We start from the raw sequence: 19,884 nt of genomic DNA, 5'->3' as shown, positions 1-19,884 counted from the left end.
TTCCCTGGCATACAGCAAAACCCTCCACACTCTCACCCTAAATCCACTTCCTTCAGGACACTCAGGAGTGCTCCTATTGTCTGGACTCAAGGCCCATGAAGGCACTAAACGTTTTTTTTACATCCAGGAATTTACCTGGCCCGGGAAAAAGTGGAGTTTGCAGCACCTGCTGTTGCAACCCTTTCCAAAACTCAGCCAACAGCTCTCCAGTGACTTTTCCAAAGCACAGGAATGTTCCAGAGCCCTGCCTGCCTTGCTGGGCTCCAGGGGGTGACACGGCCAACGCCAACAGCTCCTGCCTGCAGAGCCCACCCCAAACCTCCTCCCATCCCGCAGCCACTCCCTGACCTACAGCCACTGCACATCCACACTCTGAGCCTCCCTGGCCTCCTGGTCCAGCACACAGAAACATTTTTTTCAGGTAGAAAATCCACAAAGAAACTCTCAAAAACACTTACCCTTGACTTTCCTTCAGCGTCCATTAAGAGCTCCACGTATGTTACCTCACCAACTACAAATCAGATTCCAGACGACACAGATACCAAAGGGAGAAAAGCCAAGAAAACAATGGGAATTTAGAACAATCAACAACCGTGTATGGAGCCTCTGCCTTATAAGAAAGCCCAGAAACACTCCATGTTCTCTAGACCACAAAAAAACTGGACAATTACAGGTATGCAGTAAAGGCTTCAAGCGCTTCAAGGATGTTCTTGGTTTTTCCTCCACCTCGAAAGCCAGAGATTGATTGCTAAATTTCCCTGGATTTTCCGGTGTCCCCACTGGTTACCTGAGGCAATCCAAACCCATGGGAAAGGCTGCAGGAATAAGTTTCCTTCACTTCCCACAGGATGCAGCTCTGGCTCCATAATCCAGAATTTCGACTGGTTTTTTTTTGTCAGGATTCGAAGACAGAAAAGGAGTCACACTGAGCCAACAGATTGAGACATCACTGCCTGTTTGCTCTTTATTTCCACAGGTTTGTGTTAATAAATTCCACAATAAATTGCATTTGAGCATTGAAATCTGCCATATTTGCTCTCAAGACAAAACTGTCAAAGGCAAAAGTTCACGGAAAACTCCACCTGTCACTTTCCTCACAGGACTGGGATTGCCTCTCTAGGACCAAATAACCCTGGCAGGGCCCTCCAGAATGCAACTACCCAAATGGCTGCTGCCTTTGAAAGGGACTGGCATGCAGAAGAATGGAATAAACATCTTTTTTAGATTTTTTTTCCTTTCTGGTTTTAGGAGTCTTGGGGTTTAAATTTAAACCAGGAGGACTCCAGGTTTATCTGGATTTATTTGTGGGAAAGCAGGAGCCAGTTGAACATGAATAGTTTTAATTGGAGCAAAGAACTGGGGTTTCAAAAGACTCTGCCAGGAAAAGAGGGAGGTGTTCAGCCTGAGCTCCCCCAGGCCCAGCAATTTACAGGACACTGAGGATTCACTGTGCAAAGCTGACAGCCTGCAAGGCCTCCTGAAGCTGGAAAAAACAAGGGAATGCCTATGAAATCACTGATCTTTAATCTCCATTTCTTATTTTAAACAATAATTTAGCAGTGAGAGGATTTCAGCCAGAGAACAGGATCAACAGCTCTGACCCACTCCTGCTTTTGGGAAAACAATGAGGCTGGAAAAGGCTGACAAATCCCTCTGAAAGGGACTCCAGTGGAGTGTCCATCACCATCCTCAGCTCCATCCATGCTCTAACGGATGGAATTCCAGGCTGTGACCTCTCTGAGCTCTGTGGGATTGTTCCTGAGGGGTCCTGGGGGGGCTCAGCATCCCCACGAGGTTCTGACACCGTCCAGCTCAACAGCAGCAGCCAGAGCCCGACACGGCCAGGGCAGGGGTGAAAATAGATTCACCAATTCCTCCCACTCCAAAACTCCTCAGAGACACAGACCCTGCACTCCCTGAGCCTGCAGAGCCCAGGGAGGGCTCTCCTCTCCCTCTCCTCTGCACATCTCCAACACCACTGACCAATCCCTGACTCTGAACCACGACGTCTCCAGGAACCTCTTGGAAAGTTGAGTCTGTGCCAGTTTTGCTCAGAGATTCCTGCTGGAGCCTTTCACAGACACATGAAAATCCAGATATTCTGCCTGAAGTAGGTGCTTTCCTTTAAAGAACACCTGAAGTTCCAATTTCAGAACAGCAGGAGGGGGGAATGACACACTCAGTGCAAGAGCTCTGAGCCCAAAACCACTGCCATGAAAATGCACCAATTTCACCTTAAAATGTGTGAGAGGAGCCAACCCAACCCAACCCCTCCTCTGCCAGGAGAACATTGTCTGCAGCTGGCAAAGGAATTATTTTTTAACAAGTTAGGCTGGGTCATATTTTATTTGGAGTTTTGGGTTGTTTTTTTTTTTTTTTTCTAGATACCAAACCACAGGATGCCATGGAAAAGTAATAGGAGCAGATCTCCCTGTGCTAGAGCAGGATAAATACCCAGTGATTTCCCTCTGCCAGAGAGCAGCTGGATTCTGTCAGGGAACACCCCATAGCCACGAAGTGGAGGAATTTCACCCAAGCACAAAAATTGTTACTTTAGGAGCCTCCCAAGGGAGGAAACTTCCAAAAAGCACCAGCTCCAAGTCACTGCAGCTTTAATTAAGGATCATGTCCCCTGTGGTGTCTTTAAGATTTAACATAGAGGAGAATGATTTATGGATTTAGTTAAACCTCACATTTAATGTTTGGAAATGCAGCTTTTCCCAAACCAAGAGATTGGAGCAGAATTTACTGCAATGAGCAGAAATCCAAACTGAAGGATGCTGCAGTGTTATTTATCACAGTCATTATTTCTCCTCCCCTTTAAAACTTTGTATCACTTCCCAAAGTTTGTGAGGACAGAAAATGCCAATGTTCTGCTCCAGCAGAATCCCAAAACTCTGCAGGGCCTGTCCTGGGCAGGATCCACAGGGTGACCTGAGGCTCTGAAGACAAATTTGGGAACTCCCCAGAACAAGGAGAGACAGAAATATCAACTTTAGGTCGGGCAATTTGATTTTAACAGTTTGTGACAAAGCAAAGAGCTCTGAGAGGTGTGAAAGGTGCAGAGAGGGAAGTGGGAGCAAGCCCAGACCTGAGACAAGGGAATGCTTTGCAGCAGTTATTCCTTGGCCTCCAGGGCCAGAACTAAACACTAAAGAGGGAAGAAAAACCCCAAACTGGCTGGATTTCTCCTCATCTTCTGAGGAATGAGTGATCCAAGAGGATCAAAAAGCTTCACAACACTCCCAGGGTGAGGCAGAGCAGAGCTGACCACGGCTCCTCCCTCATTTACAGGTAAAACTTGGGACAGGAAACCCCTGGGAAGTCACAGGGGGCTGGGGAGGGAAGAGGAGCAGGTTTTACACAGGCAAAGCTTTGGCTGAGAAGGGAGAAGGAAAATCTTCCCAAAGCAGAGACAGAAATCAGCGATTCTGTCACAGACGGGGAAGGGAAACTTCCCTTTTGCAGCAGAACACCCCAAAGTGGAGATCTTGGCTCCTGAAGAGCAAAGAGGAAGTGAAAAGCTCCCTGCAGGCAGGGAAGGGCTGAGATTCCTTGGGAAGATGGTGAAAGCCCAAGGGAAACAGAGCAACCCATCAGAGACTTCAGCAAACGGAAGGGGGAACAGGCCAAGGGTGGAGCAGCTCATTCCTTCCCCATCCCTCCCTGACTCCCCAAACTCCACACTGGGACCGAATCCCGGGGAATTTGGACCAATTTGGGCAGTGCCAGTGCCACCAGCACTGGGGTAACCCCAGAGCTCAACTCCAGCAGCTGCTCCTCTGCGGGGATTCAGGAGATTCCCGGGCTGTGATGGAGAAGGGAATGTGGGCACAGCCCTGCCCTGCTCCTGCTCACAGCCATGTCCATGGAACCACAATTACGGTGATTAACACCTCCCTGCCCACACAATGTGACAATTACTGCCTCGTTTTACAGCTAACTCCTCTCCTCCGGCTCTGTGCCTTTCCCTACTTTGGGCAGGAAGAAGGTTTAAAATACCAAATCTTGTATTTCCTAAAGGAACCGATAAATACCTGGAATTCAGATCCCAGTTTTTTTGATCCCACGTGTGGGGGGAACAGATCAGGACAGGGATCCATCATTCTGTCACATCCACGGAAAACTGCTGCCTCCGGAAACCTTTCCCAAATCCCCACCGGACAGCTGGGTAACACCTTGTGTGTGTGCCAGGCAAAACGAGGGAGTTCCAAACAAAGAACATCTCTTCGTTCCGTTACCAACATTCCCACTGCATACCTGTAATTGAGTTTCTCCAACCAATCCACTGGGATAATGCCCGAGGCACGGCCCGGGGAACAGAGAGAGCCTGGCCACTCCCAGGCCGCAGGAACAGCTCCTGCACACTCGGGCACCTCCCCGAGCTCCTGCCCTGCAGAGCCCTCACACACCCAGGGCTTCCCCTCGGCCACTCAATTCCTCCTGGGATGTTTGGGCCTGGCGTTCTTACACTTCCAAAGCAAGAATTCCAACGGGTTTTCCCGTGGGCACGTTCCTGGAGTTTGGAACTGCTTTGCCTTGGGGTGAGGACTGAGCAAAGCCCAGCCCAGCAGTTGAGAGAAGTCCAGAACGACTCCAGAGAAAATCCAAACTGTTGGATCCAGCAGCAGTGCCAAACCCCGGGAAGGATGATCCCACCTGGAGCAGGACAAGCCCTGCAGCCAGAAGGAAGAGGCTCCAACGTTCCCCTAGGGAGCATCTGCTGGAATGAGCAGCTGAACAGCCCAGCCTGGCAGGAAAACCACCTCAGCTCGGCCTCTGCCATCCACGGGGACTGGAGAGAAGCCACCAGACACTGGGAAGGGGATTCCACACAGCACAGAGAGCTGGAGACGTCTCCACAGCCCGAGATCCCGAGCACCAACGGGGCAACCAGGGGGCAGAGAAGGGGCCCTCCATAACCAGGGGCTGCTCCAGCAGCTTTCCAGGCTGTTGCCATCACACCAAACCACTGCTGCATCTCCAACAGCCCCCAGTTAGGGAAATTCCCAGTGCTCCCAGTCCCGACGGCCCTTCCACAGACTCGGTTCCCTTTTGACTCCAAAGACAAACGTTTGAAACCCTCAGGAACTTTGTTTTCCCCTTCTTTAGGCCACACCTCAGACACCTGAACTGTCAGTCCTCACCCAGCTCCAGCACAATGACCACTGCCCACCAGCCAGGCTGATGTTCTGTATCCAGAGGTGCCCCACAGGAAATGGTGTGCTCTGAACTTGTTCTAGACATTTTAAGGCTGGAGAGGCCAAGGATTTTCTTGTCACTCCACTGCACTTCCAAGGTGACTTGAAAACTAGAAATCTGGGTACCAGCCTGAAGAAATGACACTAATTTAGACTTGCCACTACCCGAGTACTCAGCTCAATCTCTTCATCTTCCTCAAGAGATGAGGATGTTTAGGTCAGCAAAGGCAGCTCCCATCCACAAGGGAATTAAAGAGAACTGTGGAAGGGGGGAACACCACAAACCTCATTTCCAAAGCCCTGATTCTGCTGCAGCACATGCCAAAGCACCAACCTGATTGTGCAGGTCACCCTTAAACACATTGAACTGCAAACCAACTGCAGAATGGCTCTTGAATCCAGCCCAAAAACCCCTGTGGGGACACAGCTGGACATCCACACACCAGAGCAGGACAGAACCACCTGAATGCCCCAAAAAAACATTAAAATGCTTCAGAAAGCTCTGCTGCTGCACTTCAAGGCTCCTGGGGGATGGATCCCTAAGGAAAACACTGCTAATCCCGGGCTGAGGCTCTGTCAGCTGCACACCAGAGGCCTCCACAGGAAGCGTCCTCCCCTGGAAGGCTGCCAAGGTTGTGCAACACCCAGCAGGGCTTTGAGAACAGCTTTGCCAACCTCGTGTGGCTGAGTGCACCCAAGTGCTGAGCTACAGACAGAGCCAGGCACGGGCTGGGGCACCTGAGCTGCACTTTACCTTTCTCTTTGACCAGGTCTTTCAGCGACTGCCACTTGACGTCGAAGGGGATGTTGGTGATGAAGGCGCGGTACCTCTTGGCGGGGTTGGCGTAGGGCTCGAAGCGGTTCCCTCCCCTCTTCATCCCCTTCTCCTTCTTCTTCTCGTTGGGGGGCGGCCGCTCGCCTTCGCTGCGGGGAGAGGGAGAACTCCTGTGAGCTCCTGGGGGTGCGGGGACAGCAAATCCAGGGGGGATAAAACCAGGACAGAGCCACTGAGCCACAGAGCATGGAGTCAGTGAACTCCAGAGCCACCAAACCCCAGAGTCAGAGAGTCTCTGAACCCCAAAGTCAGAAGTCCCTGAACCCCAGAACACAGAGCCACCGAACCCCTGAGTCCCTGAACCCCAGAGCCACTCAACCGGAGTCAGAGTCCCCGAACCCCAGATTCTCAGAGCCACTGAACCCCAAAGCATAGAGTTCCTGAACCCCAAAGCACAGAGTCACTGAACCCCAGAGTCCCTGAACCCCAAAGCACAGAGTCACTGAACCCCAAAGCACAGAGTCCCTGAGCCCCAGAGTCCCTGAACCCCAAAGCACAGAGTCACTGAACTCAAGTGCCTGGACCCCAGAGCAGTCTGGGTGGGAACAGACCCTAAAGCTCATCTTGAAAAAAAACAAACAAACCAACCAACCAAGGGAACAAATTCTTCAGCCTCAGCCTTACATAATTCCCTTTGCTAATCCAATTAATCTCCTTGCTCACTCAGGGATGCACCAACACATCTTGAGGAGAAATTCAGAACACATCAGATAAAAAAGATGAAGTTTCTACCATCTCTGCGTCCTGAGCTTTTTCCCAACCCAACACCTGCAAATTCCAGGGCAGAAATCCCAGCTCCATCCCCTCAGGACCATTTCATTCCCTGAACAGACACAATAGCCTGAAGGGAAAAGGGAAATTAAGAACGTAGAGGCCTCTGAAGGCTTGTATTTGAGTGTGTTCCCTCCTTGCATCACCCAAAGCTCCTCCAGAAACAAGGATGGGGAATTTTCCAGTCTTTCTCTCACTGAACTTCCTTAAAGCTTCTTAATGAATGAAATAATTAAACCTCCAAAATTAGACTTGAAATGGGACAACCCTTTTTCGAAAAAAATAAAAAAATTAAAAAATAAAAAAAAATATATAAAAAACACCAACCAACCACCCACACAAACCCACAGCACAGAGATATCTTTATTTATATTTCCAGGAGTGAACTGGCTCCTCACAGAGACAAATAAATCCCCAGGAGTGTTGGGAAGAGAATCCAGGGTGGGAACACCCTTCCCTGGAAATTGCGTCTCCCGGTACTTCACTGCCCGAAGCACAGTCTGGCTGTTCTTCAATGGGAAAAAAAACAAAATAAAAATAGATTTTTTTTCTCCCCAAAGTGACACTCGGGAAGGTGAACACGTTTCCTGGTCTGGGGAAGCACAAACTCCAATCCAGCCCGGAGGAATCACAACCTGATCCTTTATCAGACAGGAAAAAGTGAGACCAAAAAACGCCCTGAGGGAGAGAAACTCTTTCTATTCCACAGATTCGGTACCAAAACCGGCTCTGCCAACGGCGGAATTTCCATGAGGAAGTGAGAAATCAGCCGAGGCTTTTCGTGCTGCTCATCCCCAGGCCGGAATGGCAGCGCTGCTGATTTTTGGTTTAAATTTCTGTAACGTTTTACCGACAGCGGCCACAGGGATTGTGCAACCACCTTAAACTCTCCGCCCAAGGTGTTCGCGCTCCTAAATCCCCTCCCGGGTAAATCAAAAGTGGATTTTCCTCCCCAAAAAGGAGCACACTCGTCTCTAAATCGTACAGCGCGAGGAGGCGGGTACTGAGAGTTATTACAACTTACTGACAGCAAAAAGTAATAAACTTCAGCATCCCCACGCTGGCACAGCCTGCTCCCCACAGGGAAGCCCAAACTCCACCAAAACTCAGCAGAAGCTTTTTCTGAGGGGACGGGGACGATCCCGGGGCTCCCCGCCCGCCGGTACCGGGCCCGGAGCTCTGAGGCCCCGGAGGCGCCTCCGGGACGGCCCCGCCCAGGATCCCAAAGCGGGCCCGGAGGGAGCAGCGGCCGCAGAGCCCCGGGAGCGGCCCCGCACCGGTAACAACCTCACCGGGCCCGGTCCGTCCCGCCGCCCTCAGGCCGGGCCCAGCGCGGGGAGGCCGCACGCGGCCCCACCGGCAACGCCGGCCCCTCTCACAGCCCCCATTACCTCTTAGGGGGCGGCCCCCCGGTGCCGGCCCCTCCGTTGGGCGCTGGCGGAGCCGCCGCTGGTGCCGGGGCCGCGGCCGGGGGCGGCTCCATTTTCCCGGGGGCGTTTTGCGAGGCCGCGGCCGCCGCCATTTCCCAGCGCGTCCTTTGTGTGGCGAGCGCGGGGCACGACGGGACGGCGCCGCGGGCCGGGCCGCCAGGGGGCGCTGCGGGGCGCATGCGCGCCAGGGGGAAACGGGCGGCGGGAAAAGGCTCGGGAGGTGCTGTGCGTGCGCGGTGAGGCTGCGCCGCCGCCCGCGCTGGAGGCAATGGCGGCTTTGCGCGGTGTGGCGGCGCAGGGAAGGAGGAGCGGGTGGCACCGGGCAGGGAGGATCAGAGAACGCGCAGGGCTGAAGCCGCGCGGTGCAGACAGAGCGGGCGGCAGCGGCGGCTGGAGCAGCCGGCGCTGGCGGGAATAGCGGCTGTGCGTATGGGAACCGCGCTGCACGGAATGGCGGCAATGGCGGCGCCGCGTGCGCATTGCGGCCGTTCCGCACGGCATGGCTGCCAAGGCTGCGCATGCTCAGTGGAGTGAGCGGAAAATCTCTTGCCAACTCAAAAGGACTCGGAGTCCTCGGTTTTAAGCAAGAAAGTGATATTTTAAATATAAAACAGGCTGTTTTCGGACTGTTACCCACATGATGAATACGTGTCATGGGAGATCAGGGGCGGCTGGGGCCCACATGTTGCTGTGAGGTAGGCGAGTTCCCCCAGCCCCAGATCGCACCCCCGAGGTCCCCCTGCCCCGGCCAGAGAGGGGGGACAGCGCCCCCCAGGGCCCAAGAACGTGCGGAACTCCTTTATGAGGCCGCGGCTTTCCGGGCGACTCTTAGCTGGGTGATACAACATCCGTGGGCTCATCCTGTTGACAGACAGCTGGATCAGCCAATGACAGGCGAGGATCGGGGAGGCCCCGGCTTGTCAGGCCAATGAGCGGCGGAGGGGGGCGGGGTCACACCCGGAAGCGGCGGCGGCAGCACCGGGAGCGGGAGAAGCCGCAGCGATGTCGGAACGGAAAGTTCTGAACGTGAGTTGGGGGAAAAATCCCCGCCGAGGGGAGATGGGGGAACGTCCCGAGCCGGGCTGGGCCGGGGGAGGGTTCCCCGAGGGCGCTGGGGGGTCCCGGTTGGCTCTCGGGGAGTCACCGGCATCTCTGAGGGGGGAAAAGACCCGGGTTCGAATCCACGCTCTTCACCGGCCCAGAGCTCTGAGTGCCACATCCAGGCCACCTCCAGGGATGAAGACTCCAAACCTCTCTGGGCATCTGACACCAGAGTTTAACAACCCTTTTGCATGAAAGAATTTCCTCAATATCCAATTTAAACCCCCTGGCAGCAGAGCCTGGCCCTCCCCTGGCCGCCCCCTCCTGTGGGGAGTGAGGAGGTTCCCGATGCTCCGGCATTCCCAAATCCCCTCTCTCTCTCTCCATAGAAATATTATCCCCCGGACTTCGATCCGGCCAAGATCCCGAAGCTCAAACTCCCAAAGGATCGGCAGTACGTGGTGAGGCTCATGGCCCCCTTCAACATGAGGTGAGAGATGGAATAACAGGGTCGCTCTTGGGATAACAGGGTCACTCATGGGATAAGAGGGTCACTGATGTAGTAAGAGGGTCATTTATGGGATAACAGGGTCACTCAGGGAATAACAGGTCATTTATGGAATAACAGGGTCATTTATGGTATAACAGGGTCACTTATGCAATATCAGGGTCACTCATGGAATAACAGGGTCATTTATGGAATAACAGGATCACCCCTGGAATGGGTTGGGATGGGCTGGAAGGGTCTCAAAGCCCCCCAGTGCCATGGGCAGGGTCACCTCCCACTGTCCCAGGCTGCTCCAAGCCCTGTCCAGCCTGGCCTTGGACATTCCCAGGGATCCAAAGCTGCTCTGGGAGTTCCATCCCAGCCCCTCACCACCCTCAGAGCCAGGAATCCCTTCCCAAATTCCCACCCAGCCCAGCCCTGTGGCAGTGGGAGCCATTCCCTGTGTCCTGTCACTGCTCTCTCTCTCTCTCTCCATCCTTCCTGTCAGCTCCTCCAGGTCCTGGAAGGAAACCCCCCTCACCTCCAGCACCTCCTGCTCTCCCTCACCTCTCCTTGCCATGGCACTGAGTGGGATTTAAGTCCAAAATCCCACTTTAAATCCAAAATCCCAAACCCAATCCACAATTCCCTGATTTTTGGGGGTCGGTCACTCACTAAAATCCCAAAAACAAAACCAGCCTGACACCACCTGGGTGGTTCCTGGTGTTCATTCCCTCCAAATGTTTGTTTTGTTTTGTTTTGTTTTTGACATTTCCCTCCCTTTTCTCTAGATGCAAGACGTGTGGGGAGTACATCTACAAGGGCAAGAAGTTCAACGCCCGCAAGGAGACGGTGCAGAACGAGGTGTACCTGGGGCTGCCCATCTTCCGCTTCTACATCAAGTGCACTCGTTGTCTGGCTGAGATCACCTTCAAGGTGAGGCTGGCACCCCAAATTCCAGCCTTTCCCTGGTCTGAGAAGCTCCAGGTGGAGCCCAGGGAACATTTGGGATGAGTGGGATGGAGAGAAGGGAAAGGTTTTTACACCTAAAGTTGGTGGGGCACTGAGTTCCCCCAGGGAATGGGCACAGTTTTTTCCCCTGAAGTTGGTGGGACACTGAATTCCCTCAGGGAATGGGCAAAGATTTTTCTCTAAGGTTTTTGGGGGACTGAATTCCTCTAGGGAATGGGCACAGATTTTTTCTCCAGGGAATGGGCACAGTTTTATCCCCCAAAGGTGATGGGGCACTGAATTCCCCCAGGGAATGGGCACAATTTTTAATCCAAAAGTTGGTGGGGCACTGAATTCCCCCAGGGAATGGGCACAGTTTTTTCCCCTAAAGGTGATGAGGCTCTGAATTCCCTCAGGGAATGAACACAGCCAGAGCTCCAGGAGTTTTTGGGCACTAGGATTGGTGGGATTGTCCCGTTCAAAGCCAGAATTGAGGCTCCCTCCCCTGTCAGGCTTCCCTGTCACTCCTGTCCCAGCAAAGGCTGAGCCTGAGGGTGTGATTTTGCCTGGATCAGCCCTTCCTGTGGCAGTTTTTTCCATGGAATTGGGGGATTTGTGTCTCTGGAGGTGTCTGTGGGCTGCCTGGGGCAGGATTCCCACCCAGCACGGCCCTGCTGCTGTTCCCCCCTCAGACTGACCCCGAGAACACAGATTACACCATGGAACACGGAGCCACCAGGAACTTCCAGGCTGAGAAACTCCTGGAGGAGGAGGAGAAGAGGCTGCAGAAAGAGAGGGAAGAGGAAGAGCTCAACAATCCCATGAAGGTACTGCAGGAAAAACCTCTCCCACCCTGCCTGGCTCTCCCCAGCCACACCAGTGACCTCGTAGCCATTCAGATTTTCCTGTCCTACCCAAAAAAATGAGGATGAGGCGAATCCTTTTGTCCTTCATCCATCATGGGAAGGTGTTGGAATCTCCTATCAGGCTCTGCTGCCTCAAACATCCCAATTTATCCCACCCAGGTCCTGGAGAACCGAACCAAGGACTCCAAGCTGGAGATGGAGGTGCTGGAGAACCTGCAGGAGCTGAAGGAGCTCAACCAGCGCCAGGCCAACGTGGATTTTGAGGCCATGCTGAAGCAGTACCAGGAGCTGGAGGAGGAGCAGAGGCGCAAGGAGCAGGAGGAGGACGAGCAGGAGATGAAGTGAGGGGGGCTGGAAGTGCAGGGGTGGGATGAGCCAGGTTGGATTTGGGGGGTGCTGGAGGAAATCCCAGCCTGTCAGGGCACAGTGTGAAGGAGTGGAGGGTCCTTCCAACCCAACCAGGCTGGGGTTCTGTGGGGTCTGGAGGGCTCCAATACCCTGGGAGTTGTTCCCTCACACGGACACAGTTTCTGCTCTGGGAGTGAAGCTCCAGATCCCGGTGCTCTCACCCCTCAGGCTTGATCCTGATCCCATTAACCCCCCTGGGAAGATGGATCTGGGGGCTCTGCTGCTGTCCCAGCTCCCCTGGGGCAGGCAGGGCCTGGCAGTGGGATGGATCCAGCTCCAGCTCTCCTCTGTCCCCCCAGGGCCATGCTGGAACAGGCCCAGAACCGACGGCTGCTCCCGGACTCCGACTCCGACGAGGAAACAGCAAAACCCCGTCCCAATCCCACAGCCCAGAGCAAACCCACAGACATCCTGCAGGAGGTGGGTGAGCCTCAGCCCTTCCTCAGCCCTTCCCCACCCCAGGTCCTCTGTCCTGGAGCTCTGTGTGCTTGTTTTGTCCCTGCTCTGGATGACATGGGGCTGGTGTCACGCCCGAGCAGCTCCCAAAGGCACTGGGCTGGGAGCAGCCAGGGATCACTCCAGGATTTCAGTGACAAAAGCAGGGATGGAGCTGCCCCCATCCTCCCTTTCCTGGGGAAGAACGAGCCCTGCTGGGCTCTGATTTCAGCCCCTCTCCCCGGGCCCTGCTTTGGGGTCAGACAGAACAAAAGAACTCCCAGAGCCCGTCTGGAGGGAGGGAGGGAGGGATTATCCCAACAAACAGCCCTGCCCTCTCTCCCCGCAGTCGATCCCTGCCCCGGGGCAGTGTCTGCTGGGCTGGATCAAAGCTGCTGTGCCGGGAATGGGGCCGGGGTTAATCCCTGGCCCGGCACTAATCCCCTGCCCAGGGCACTGGGATTCACTGGGTTCCAGGGCTGGACCACCTGCAGGCACCCGGGGCTGCTCAGTGCCCTTGAAAGGAGCTGATAAATCAGAAAGAGAATGAGTTTTACCCAAGCAGGACACGGGGAATGGTCTGGAACTCAGCAGGGGAGAGTTGGGTGTCTGGAACAGGGTGTCCAGAGAAACTGTGGCTGGAAGTGGCTCCAAGGCCAGGCTGGACAAGGTTTGCAGCAACCTGGGATAGTGAAAGGTGGCACTGGATGGGCTTTAAGGTCCCTCCAAGCCAAACCATCCTGGGATTCTTTCCTCCTCAGCACCCCAGGGCCATCCCCAGGCTGGGTTCAGCCTCTGATCTTTGCATCTCTGCATCCCCTGTTTGCCCTGTGCCGTCACTGTAGGGGCAGAATCCCTCCCTGGGGCCCCTCTCCTGCTGCCTGTGCTGCTTTTATCTCCGAGCTGGACCCCCCTGACCCTGCCTGTGCCCCACAGGACCCCCAGCCCCAGAGCAAGAGGCCGAGGACGGAGAGCTGGGAGCGCAGCGTGGGCAAGCTCAGCACCAGGGCCCAGCTGGCCGGGCTGGTGGCCCCCAGGAAACAAAAACCAGATCCTGCCCTGGAGAACAGTCTGGGAACCCCAGGAAGCACATCCAGCACTGGTACCTGCCCCAGGCTGGGGCTCTGACAGCCTCCCAGCGGGGGTTGGCTCTGTGCTCAGAGCCTGGGATGGGGTTTTGGTGGAGTGGGGTGGTTTTCTGGTGAAGGTGAAGCTCTTTCCTGGCTCTTGGCTCTAAGCCATGGCCTTGGGGGAAGATTAACAAGGCCAGGAGCTTCAAAACAGCAGATACAGCCCTGGGAAAGTCACAGCAGCCTGATAGGTGTGGGACAGCAGGAGGATTGCTGTGGTTTGGGGCCTGGTGGTGAATCCTGCCCAACTGCTGGAGCTGGGAGGCTTTAAGGAACACAAAAGAAGCTGGAAGGTTTTCCAGCACCTCAGGGAGCTGCTCAGCAAGGCTGGGGATCATGGATTTGGGGAAGGAGGTGGGGGATTGGTTTGTTCTGGGCTGGTTGATCCTAAACCTTTGGTTTAGAGAGTCCCCCTGCCCTCGGGGGACCCCTGGGAAGGGACAGCTCTGGAGGGGTCCCCTTTTCCCTGTGCTTCCCCTTCTCCAGGCTGCTGTCCCCAAAGATTGGGATGGTGGAAGCCCAGAGCTGGCTCCTGTCTCCTTTTCCAGGCTCTGGAATCTCCCAGGGGGGGCTGTGGAAGGAGAAAAGGGAGTCCCAGCTCCTGATCCACCTGATTTCTCCTCCCCTGACCTCAGGATCCCCCCAGAGATGAGGGGAAACCAAGCCAGGCTGGTGTTTTCGTGCTGGGATTTGCCCTGGGGAGGCTGGACCTGACCAAATCCTCTCTGTCCCTCCTTTCCAGGCTCTGTTCCAGCAGCACCAGCAGCCACGTCCTCTCTGGGTTTGTTGGGAGCCTACTCTGACAGCGAGGACAGTGCCTGAGGGGCAGGGAGGGAGCAGCCCCGGGGTTTTCTGCTGCTTCTGCAGCCCCACACGGAGCTGGGAGCACAGCCAGGGCCCCCCAGGGGGATACGGGACTCTGCTGTCCCCACCTCCTGCCCTGCAGCAGCACAGGGGAAGGTGTCTTCCCTGCAAGTGTGGCCCAGGATGTGTTGGGAAGTGCCAGGGATGGACAGGACTGTGCTGTGTCCACCCTGGGGGTGCCACTGCCCTCACCCCACAGCAGTGACCACACCCAGGTGGGGTTTGGGGTGCCCTGATTCTCCCCAGCAGGAAGAGGACATTGGAGCTGGGGGGCTCAGACCCCTCTTTCACACCAGCACTGGCTCTTTCTGTCTCAGAGGGTCTCAGATCCCCCCTTTACACACACCTGGGGGGCTCATCCAGCCCCTCACTGCGGGGACAGGGCTGTCCTTGTCACCACCAGCCCCCGCAGATGTCCCCAGGAGCTCGGGGACAAACCCTCCACCCCGAGCCTGCCGGGCTCCAGCAGCCACAGCTCCGGAATAAATGGGATGTGGCAGCTCTTGTCTCCTTCCAGAGGGTGATTTGTACGTGGGTCCTGCCCCAGGGACCCCCCACCCCATCTCACCCTCATCAAGGCACCCACCTCTAATTGCTGAGCTAATTAACGCCCTCACAGAGGGGCTGGTGGGAGTGGGGGGCTCTGGGGGGGCCTCTGGGGTGTCAGGGGGAGCTGGGCAGAGGGGCAGCCCCCCGTCCCAATTAGCATTCTGTGCACGTCCCTTAATTAGCCCCTTCAAATATTAATGGTGGGCTCAGCCCAGGGCTGGAGGGGCACCAGGGGGGGTCCTCACAGATGTGTCACCCCAGTCCCCAACTGTCACCACCCCCTGTCACCAAGGGGGACCCCCAGAGAGACCCCAAGAGGGACCTTTGTTCTGGGGACAGACAAAGCCACCAGGGGACTCTGGGCAGGGCTGGGGGTCCCTCCCCAAACCCCAGGGCAGAGGGGCAGCAGAGCCCCCAGAGCCCCCCAGGATGAGCCCCCCAAGGGTGGGTGACAGACCTGGGGGGCTCCTTCTTCCCCCCAAATCCCTTCACCCCTCCGGGACACCCCCGAGCATCCCCTGGGGAGGGGGTGTGAAACCCATCATTTGGGGGTTCCCAGTGCCCCCCCCCATTTCTCCCGGTGTCCCACGGGGAAGACCCGCCCCGGTGTCACTTGGGGGGTGTCCCGGTGCCCCCCACCACTCGGGGCGGGGGGATGAGCCGTCCCCTCCCGCCGTGTCCCCCCCGTTGTCCCCGCCGGTGTCCCCTCGGTCGTCTCACCCCCCCCCCGTTCCGGTGCCCCCGGCGAGGCGGGCGGGGGGTTATTTTGGGGAGGGGGGGGCTCGGGGGCTCCGGTCCGCCCCGCGCGGCGGCGGCGGCGACACAAAGCGGCTCCGGCGGCGGGAGCGGCGCGGGGGTCCCGGCGGGTCCCGGAGCCGCTCCCGGTGCCGCTCCCCGCCATGGCCAAGTGGCTCCGGGAGTACCTGGGCCGGGGGGCTCGGCGCTCCCCCCCGCGCCCGCCCCAGCCCGATTACAGCGGGCCCGGAGGTCCCCCCGCCGCCGCCGCCGCTCCCGGGGCTCCGCTCCGCGGCCCCGCCGCCTCGCCCCGGCACCGCCTGGTGCGGGTGGGGGGACCCGGGGCGGGGGGCGGCCCCCGCCGCCTGCAGCAGGTACGGCCGGGGGGGACCGGGGGGAACCGGGGGGTACCGGGGACACCGGGCAGCGTCCCCAGCCGAGCGGCAGGAGCGGGGAGGGAGCGGGGGCTCCGTGGGGCAGCGGGCGGGGGGCTGGGGAAGGGGAGAGGGGGGCACCGGGAGCACCGGGAGCGGGGCGGGTGCGAGAGGGAAGCAGAGAACCGGGCCGGGGGTCTCTGAGCACCGGAGGGGATGGGGGGAGATGGGGAACGGCGGTGGACCGGGAATGAGGAGCGGGAGAGCGGGGCCGGGGGCTCGGGGGGGCTCTGGGGCACCCAGAGAGGATTTGGGGTCACCGGGAGAGGGAATTGGGGGCGACTGGGGACGGTGGAATCACCGGGAGAGGGGGAAGGGGAGAGGGGCTGGGGGACAAAGGGACCCGCCGGGCGGCAGCGGGGACGGGGCTGGGGACACCCGTGTCGGGCTGGGGGAGCCCCAAAACTCCCGGGAGGGCACCGAGACACCGGGGGGATCCCATCCCACCCAGACCACCCCCCCTGTCCCCCAGCAGGGCCCAGGGGAGAGCGAGTACTCGGAGCCCTTCGAGGGGGAGCAGGAGCCGGTGCCCGAGGGCGGCTGCGACGAGGAGGCCACAGGTGGGTGAGACCCCCGGGACCCCCAGAACCCTCTCGGGGAGGGATCCTGGTGACACCCCCCGGGGACCCCCAGAACCCTCTCGGGGGGAGTCCCGGGCCATCTCCCACCTCCCCATCCCCGTCCCCAGGGTGCCCTGGGCAGGGCGAGGCTGGGCGGGTGCGGCCCCGCCGGGGTCCCCAGCTGTACGACACCCCCTCCGAGGAGTGGGACACGGCCGGGGACGGCCCGGGGGGGCCCCCGGCCCGCCAGAGTCGCCTCCCCCGCGATGACGAGCGCCCGGCCGATGAGTACGACCAGCCCTGGGAGTGGAAGAAGGATCACATCTCCAGGGCGTTCGCAGGTGACAGAGTCCCGTCCCCCGGGTGGCACCTCAGGGACCTCACAGCTCCTGGGGGTGCTGCTCCTGGGTCTGAGCATCTTCCAGTGCCTGTTGGGATGCCCCCAACCCTACACCCCCCAGCACCCTGGGGTCCCTCCCCTGTCCCCCAGTCACCCTTGGGACCCCAACACCCTGTGAGCCCCATGGGGACCACCCCAGGGTGCCCCCAACCCTACATCCCCCAGCACCCGGGGTCCTTCCCCTGTCCCCCAGTCACCCTTGGGACCCCAACACCCTATGACCCCTGTATGGACCATCCCAGGGTCCTCCAACTCTACCTCCCCCAGCACCCTGGGGTCCCCCCCATGTCCCATGTCCCCCAGTGCCCATGGCTGTCACCCCTGGGACCCCAACACCCTGTGACCCCCATGGGGACCACCCCAAAGCACTCCTGGCCCAGCAATGGGACACCTCAGCAGGGCAGAGCCACCTCTGGGACATTCCCTGAGTGGAGCCCCGGGGTGGGGCAGGGTGGGCGGGGTGGGGACAGTCCCTTTGTCCCCGCAGTGCAGTTTGAGAGCCCCGAGCGCTCTCCCGGCCTGTCCCGGCAGCTGCCGCGCTCCCCGCGGGCCCCCAGGCCGGGCTGTCCCCCCAGCCCCCGGCGTGTGGACACCTCGCTGCCCCTGGAGAAGCAGGAGTGAGTCTGGGGGTGTCCCATGGGGTGTGGGGACAAAGTTCTGGGGGAGGAGGGTCCCCCACGGGCAGGTCCTTGTGGGGTCGGGGGTGTCCCATGGTATGGGCGGGCCCTTTGACATGGGTGGGTCCCCAAGGGGTGCAGAGGGATCAAAGTCGTGGGTGAATCCCCGTGGGTTTGGGTGCCCCATAGGGTGTTTGGGTGCCCCGTAGACTGGTTGGGTGCCCTATGGGATATTTGGATGCCCTATGACATGGTTGGGTGTCCCATGGCATGGTTGGGTGCCCTATAGGATATCTGGGTGCCCCATGGTGTGGTTGGGTGTCCATGGCATGGTTGGGTGCCCCGTAGGATGGCTGAGTGCCCCATAGGATGTTTGGGTGCCCCATAGGCTGGTTGGGTATCCCATAGGATATCTGGGTGCCCCACAACATGCTTGCCCCTCTGACCCCCTTGGGTGCCAACGCCCTGAGTGCTCCCATGATGAGGACGGCACCCCATGGCACAGGAGGTCCCTGTGGGGTGTGGCTGTGTCCCTGACCCCCAGGGGACACCCAGTGGCACAGGAGGTCCCTGTGGGGTGTGGCTGTGTCCCCGTGGGTTGTGGCTGTCCCTGACCCCCAGGGGACCCCCATGTCCCGGGGGGCCCGGAGTGACCCCGCTGTGCCCAGCTGGTACCACGGGCCCATCGGGCGGGCGGGGGCGGAGACGCTGCTGGCGCTGTGCCGCGAGGGGAGTTTCCTGGTGCGCGACTGCGAGACCAGCCCCGACGACTATTCCCTGTCCCTGAGGTGAGCCCGGGGACACGGGCACTGCCTGCCCCCTCTGCCTGCCACCCTGGGGCTGCGGGGCTGGGTCCAGGTGGGTTTGGGTTGTCCCCATCCGTGGGGATGTGCTGTGTGTCCCCGGGTGTGGGGACAGGATGGAGGTGACCTGGGGAATTGTCACCCGCTGCCTCATCCCCTGTCCTGTCACTGCTCATGTCCATATCTGTGTCTCCATCTCCATCCCAGTCCTCAGCTCTATTCCCATTCCCATCCCAGGTGTCCCCCACCCCTGTTCCCATCCCTATTCTTGTCCCAGCCTGAACCTCACTCTTTATCCCTGTCCCCATCCTCGTCCCTGTCCAGGTCCTCACCGTATCCCCATCCCCATCCCATCCCATTGCCATCCGACCCCATTATTCCCATCCCATCCCATCCCATCCCATCCCATCCCATCCCATCCCATCCCATCCCATCCCCATCCTTTTCTCCTCCCTGTCCCTATTCCTGTCACCATTTCAGTCCCTGTCCCCATCCCCATCCCATTATCCCATCCCCATCCCATTACCCCCTCTCTGGTGTCTCATTTCCCATCCCTCCCGCAGGAGCAGCCAGGGGTTCGTTCACGTCAAGCTGACGCGGACCCGGGAGCAGCACTTCACCCTGGGCCGGGCCGGGGCCGCCTTCCCGTCAGTACCGGCGGCCGTGGGACATTACACGGCGCGGGCGCTGCCGGTGCGCGGGGCCCGCCACCTGTCCCTGCTCTACCCTGTGGCCGTGCAGCCCCTCTGAGCCCAGGACCCCCCGACCCCATTAAAGCCGCCGTGTCACATCGGGACAGTGGTGATGATGTTGGTGCCTCCGCCCTACCAGGGGGTTTGGGGTTTTTGGGAGGTGGGATATGGGGAGGAATTTTTTTGGGAAGAGATGGGGATGGGATGGGATGGGATGGGATGGGATGGGATGGGATGGGATGGGATGGGATGGGATGGGATGGGATGGGATGGGATGGGATGGGATGGGATGGGATGGGATGGGGGGTTGGGGGTAGGGGTTTGGACAGAGATGGGGAACTGAAATGGGGACGGGAATGGGGATAGGGAGGAGAAAGGGATGGGGATGGGGACTGGGGCTGAAATGGTGACAGGAATAGGGACAGGAATGGGGGTGCGTCTGGTGCCTCTTGGTCCCCAACTCTCTGGTGCCCCTGGGGAAGGCAGGACAAGGTGGTGACACTGTCCCACCCTGGTGTCATCACCGTCCAGGGTCCCCAGGATGGGGGTGGGAGTCGAGATGAGTCCATGGGGTCATCAGGCACTGTCCCCACTGTCCCCACAGCCAGCCTTGTCCCCGACTCACCTCTGAGGAGGGGGATGAGGACCCCGAACCCCCCAATCCCCCCTCCGGGG

General features: G+C 58.5%; 3 protein-coding genes across 4 annotated transcripts; 2 read left to right on the top strand and 1 right to left on the bottom strand.

The window, feature by feature from the left end:
- Positions 1–72: 72 nt before the first annotated feature.
- LOC310920123 (uncharacterized protein) lies at positions 73–8,329 on the bottom strand (the record flags this gene model as incomplete). 2 transcript variants are annotated; one of them, XM_083879885.1, is made up of 3 exons in its annotated part: positions 73–511; positions 5,956–6,125; positions 8,199–8,329. In XM_083879885.1, 3 exons carry the CDS (start codon positions 8,327–8,329, stop codon positions 192–194), a joined length of 621 nt encoding a protein of 206 aa, XP_083736011.1. In that variant the 3' UTR covers positions 73–191. The 2 variants fall into 2 exon arrangements, with proteins under 2 accessions (XP_083736011.1, XP_083736012.1); XM_083879886.1 differs by lacking the exon at positions 8,199–8,329 and adding an exon at positions 7,832–7,926.
- An 872-nt stretch (positions 8,330–9,201) lies between these two features.
- Positions 9,202–14,868, top strand: YJU2 (YJU2 splicing factor homolog). The gene is made up of 8 exons (XM_083880067.1): positions 9,202–9,263; positions 9,668–9,768; positions 10,557–10,701; positions 11,409–11,543; positions 11,742–11,923; positions 12,290–12,410; positions 13,362–13,527; positions 14,298–14,868. The coding sequence occupies exons 1-8, from the start codon at positions 9,240–9,242 to the stop codon at positions 14,375–14,377; spliced, it is 954 nt and encodes a 317-aa protein (XP_083736193.1). The 5' UTR covers positions 9,202–9,239; the 3' UTR covers positions 14,378–14,868.
- A 662-nt stretch (positions 14,869–15,530) lies between these two features.
- SHD (Src homology 2 domain containing transforming protein D) lies at positions 15,531–19,279 on the top strand. The gene is made up of 6 exons (XM_083880068.1): positions 15,531–16,077; positions 16,610–16,697; positions 16,826–17,038; positions 17,585–17,714; positions 18,383–18,502; positions 19,081–19,279. The coding sequence occupies exons 1-6, from the start codon at positions 15,868–15,870 to the stop codon at positions 19,265–19,267; spliced, it is 948 nt and encodes a 315-aa protein (XP_083736194.1). The 5' UTR covers positions 15,531–15,867; the 3' UTR covers positions 19,268–19,279.
- Positions 19,280–19,884: the final 605 nt, after the last annotated feature.

The sequence above is a fragment of the Zosterops lateralis genome (assembly GCF_965231275.1).
Source record: "Zosterops lateralis genome assembly, chromosome: 29".
Classification (NCBI taxonomy): Eukaryota; Metazoa; Chordata; class Aves; order Passeriformes; family Zosteropidae; genus Zosterops; species Zosterops lateralis.
Note: the sequence above shows the minus strand (reverse complement) of the source record. Positions and strands in the feature narration are given on the sequence as shown.

Excerpts from the sequence above, each read along its gene's own strand:
- YJU2 (XM_083880067.1), top strand. The coding sequence starts at position 9,240 with ATGTCGGAACGGAAAGTTCTGAAC. Across the intron at positions 9,264-9,667 it reads CGGAACGGAAAGTTCTGAAC|AAATATTATCCCCCGGACTT; the intron begins GTGAGTTGGGGG and ends CTCTCTCCATAG. Across the intron at positions 9,769-10,556 it reads ATGGCCCCCTTCAACATGAG|ATGCAAGACGTGTGGGGAGT; the intron begins GTGAGAGATGGA and ends CCTTTTCTCTAG.
- SHD (XM_083880068.1), top strand. The coding sequence starts at position 15,868 with ATGGCCAAGTGGCTCCGGGAGTACCTGGGCCGGGGGGCTCGGCGCTCC. Across the intron at positions 16,078-16,609 it reads GCCCCCGCCGCCTGCAGCAG|CAGGGCCCAGGGGAGAGCGA; the intron begins GTACGGCCGGGG and ends CCTGTCCCCCAG. Across the intron at positions 17,715-18,382 it reads CTGCCCCTGGAGAAGCAGGA|CTGGTACCACGGGCCCATCG; the intron begins GTGAGTCTGGGG and ends CGCTGTGCCCAG.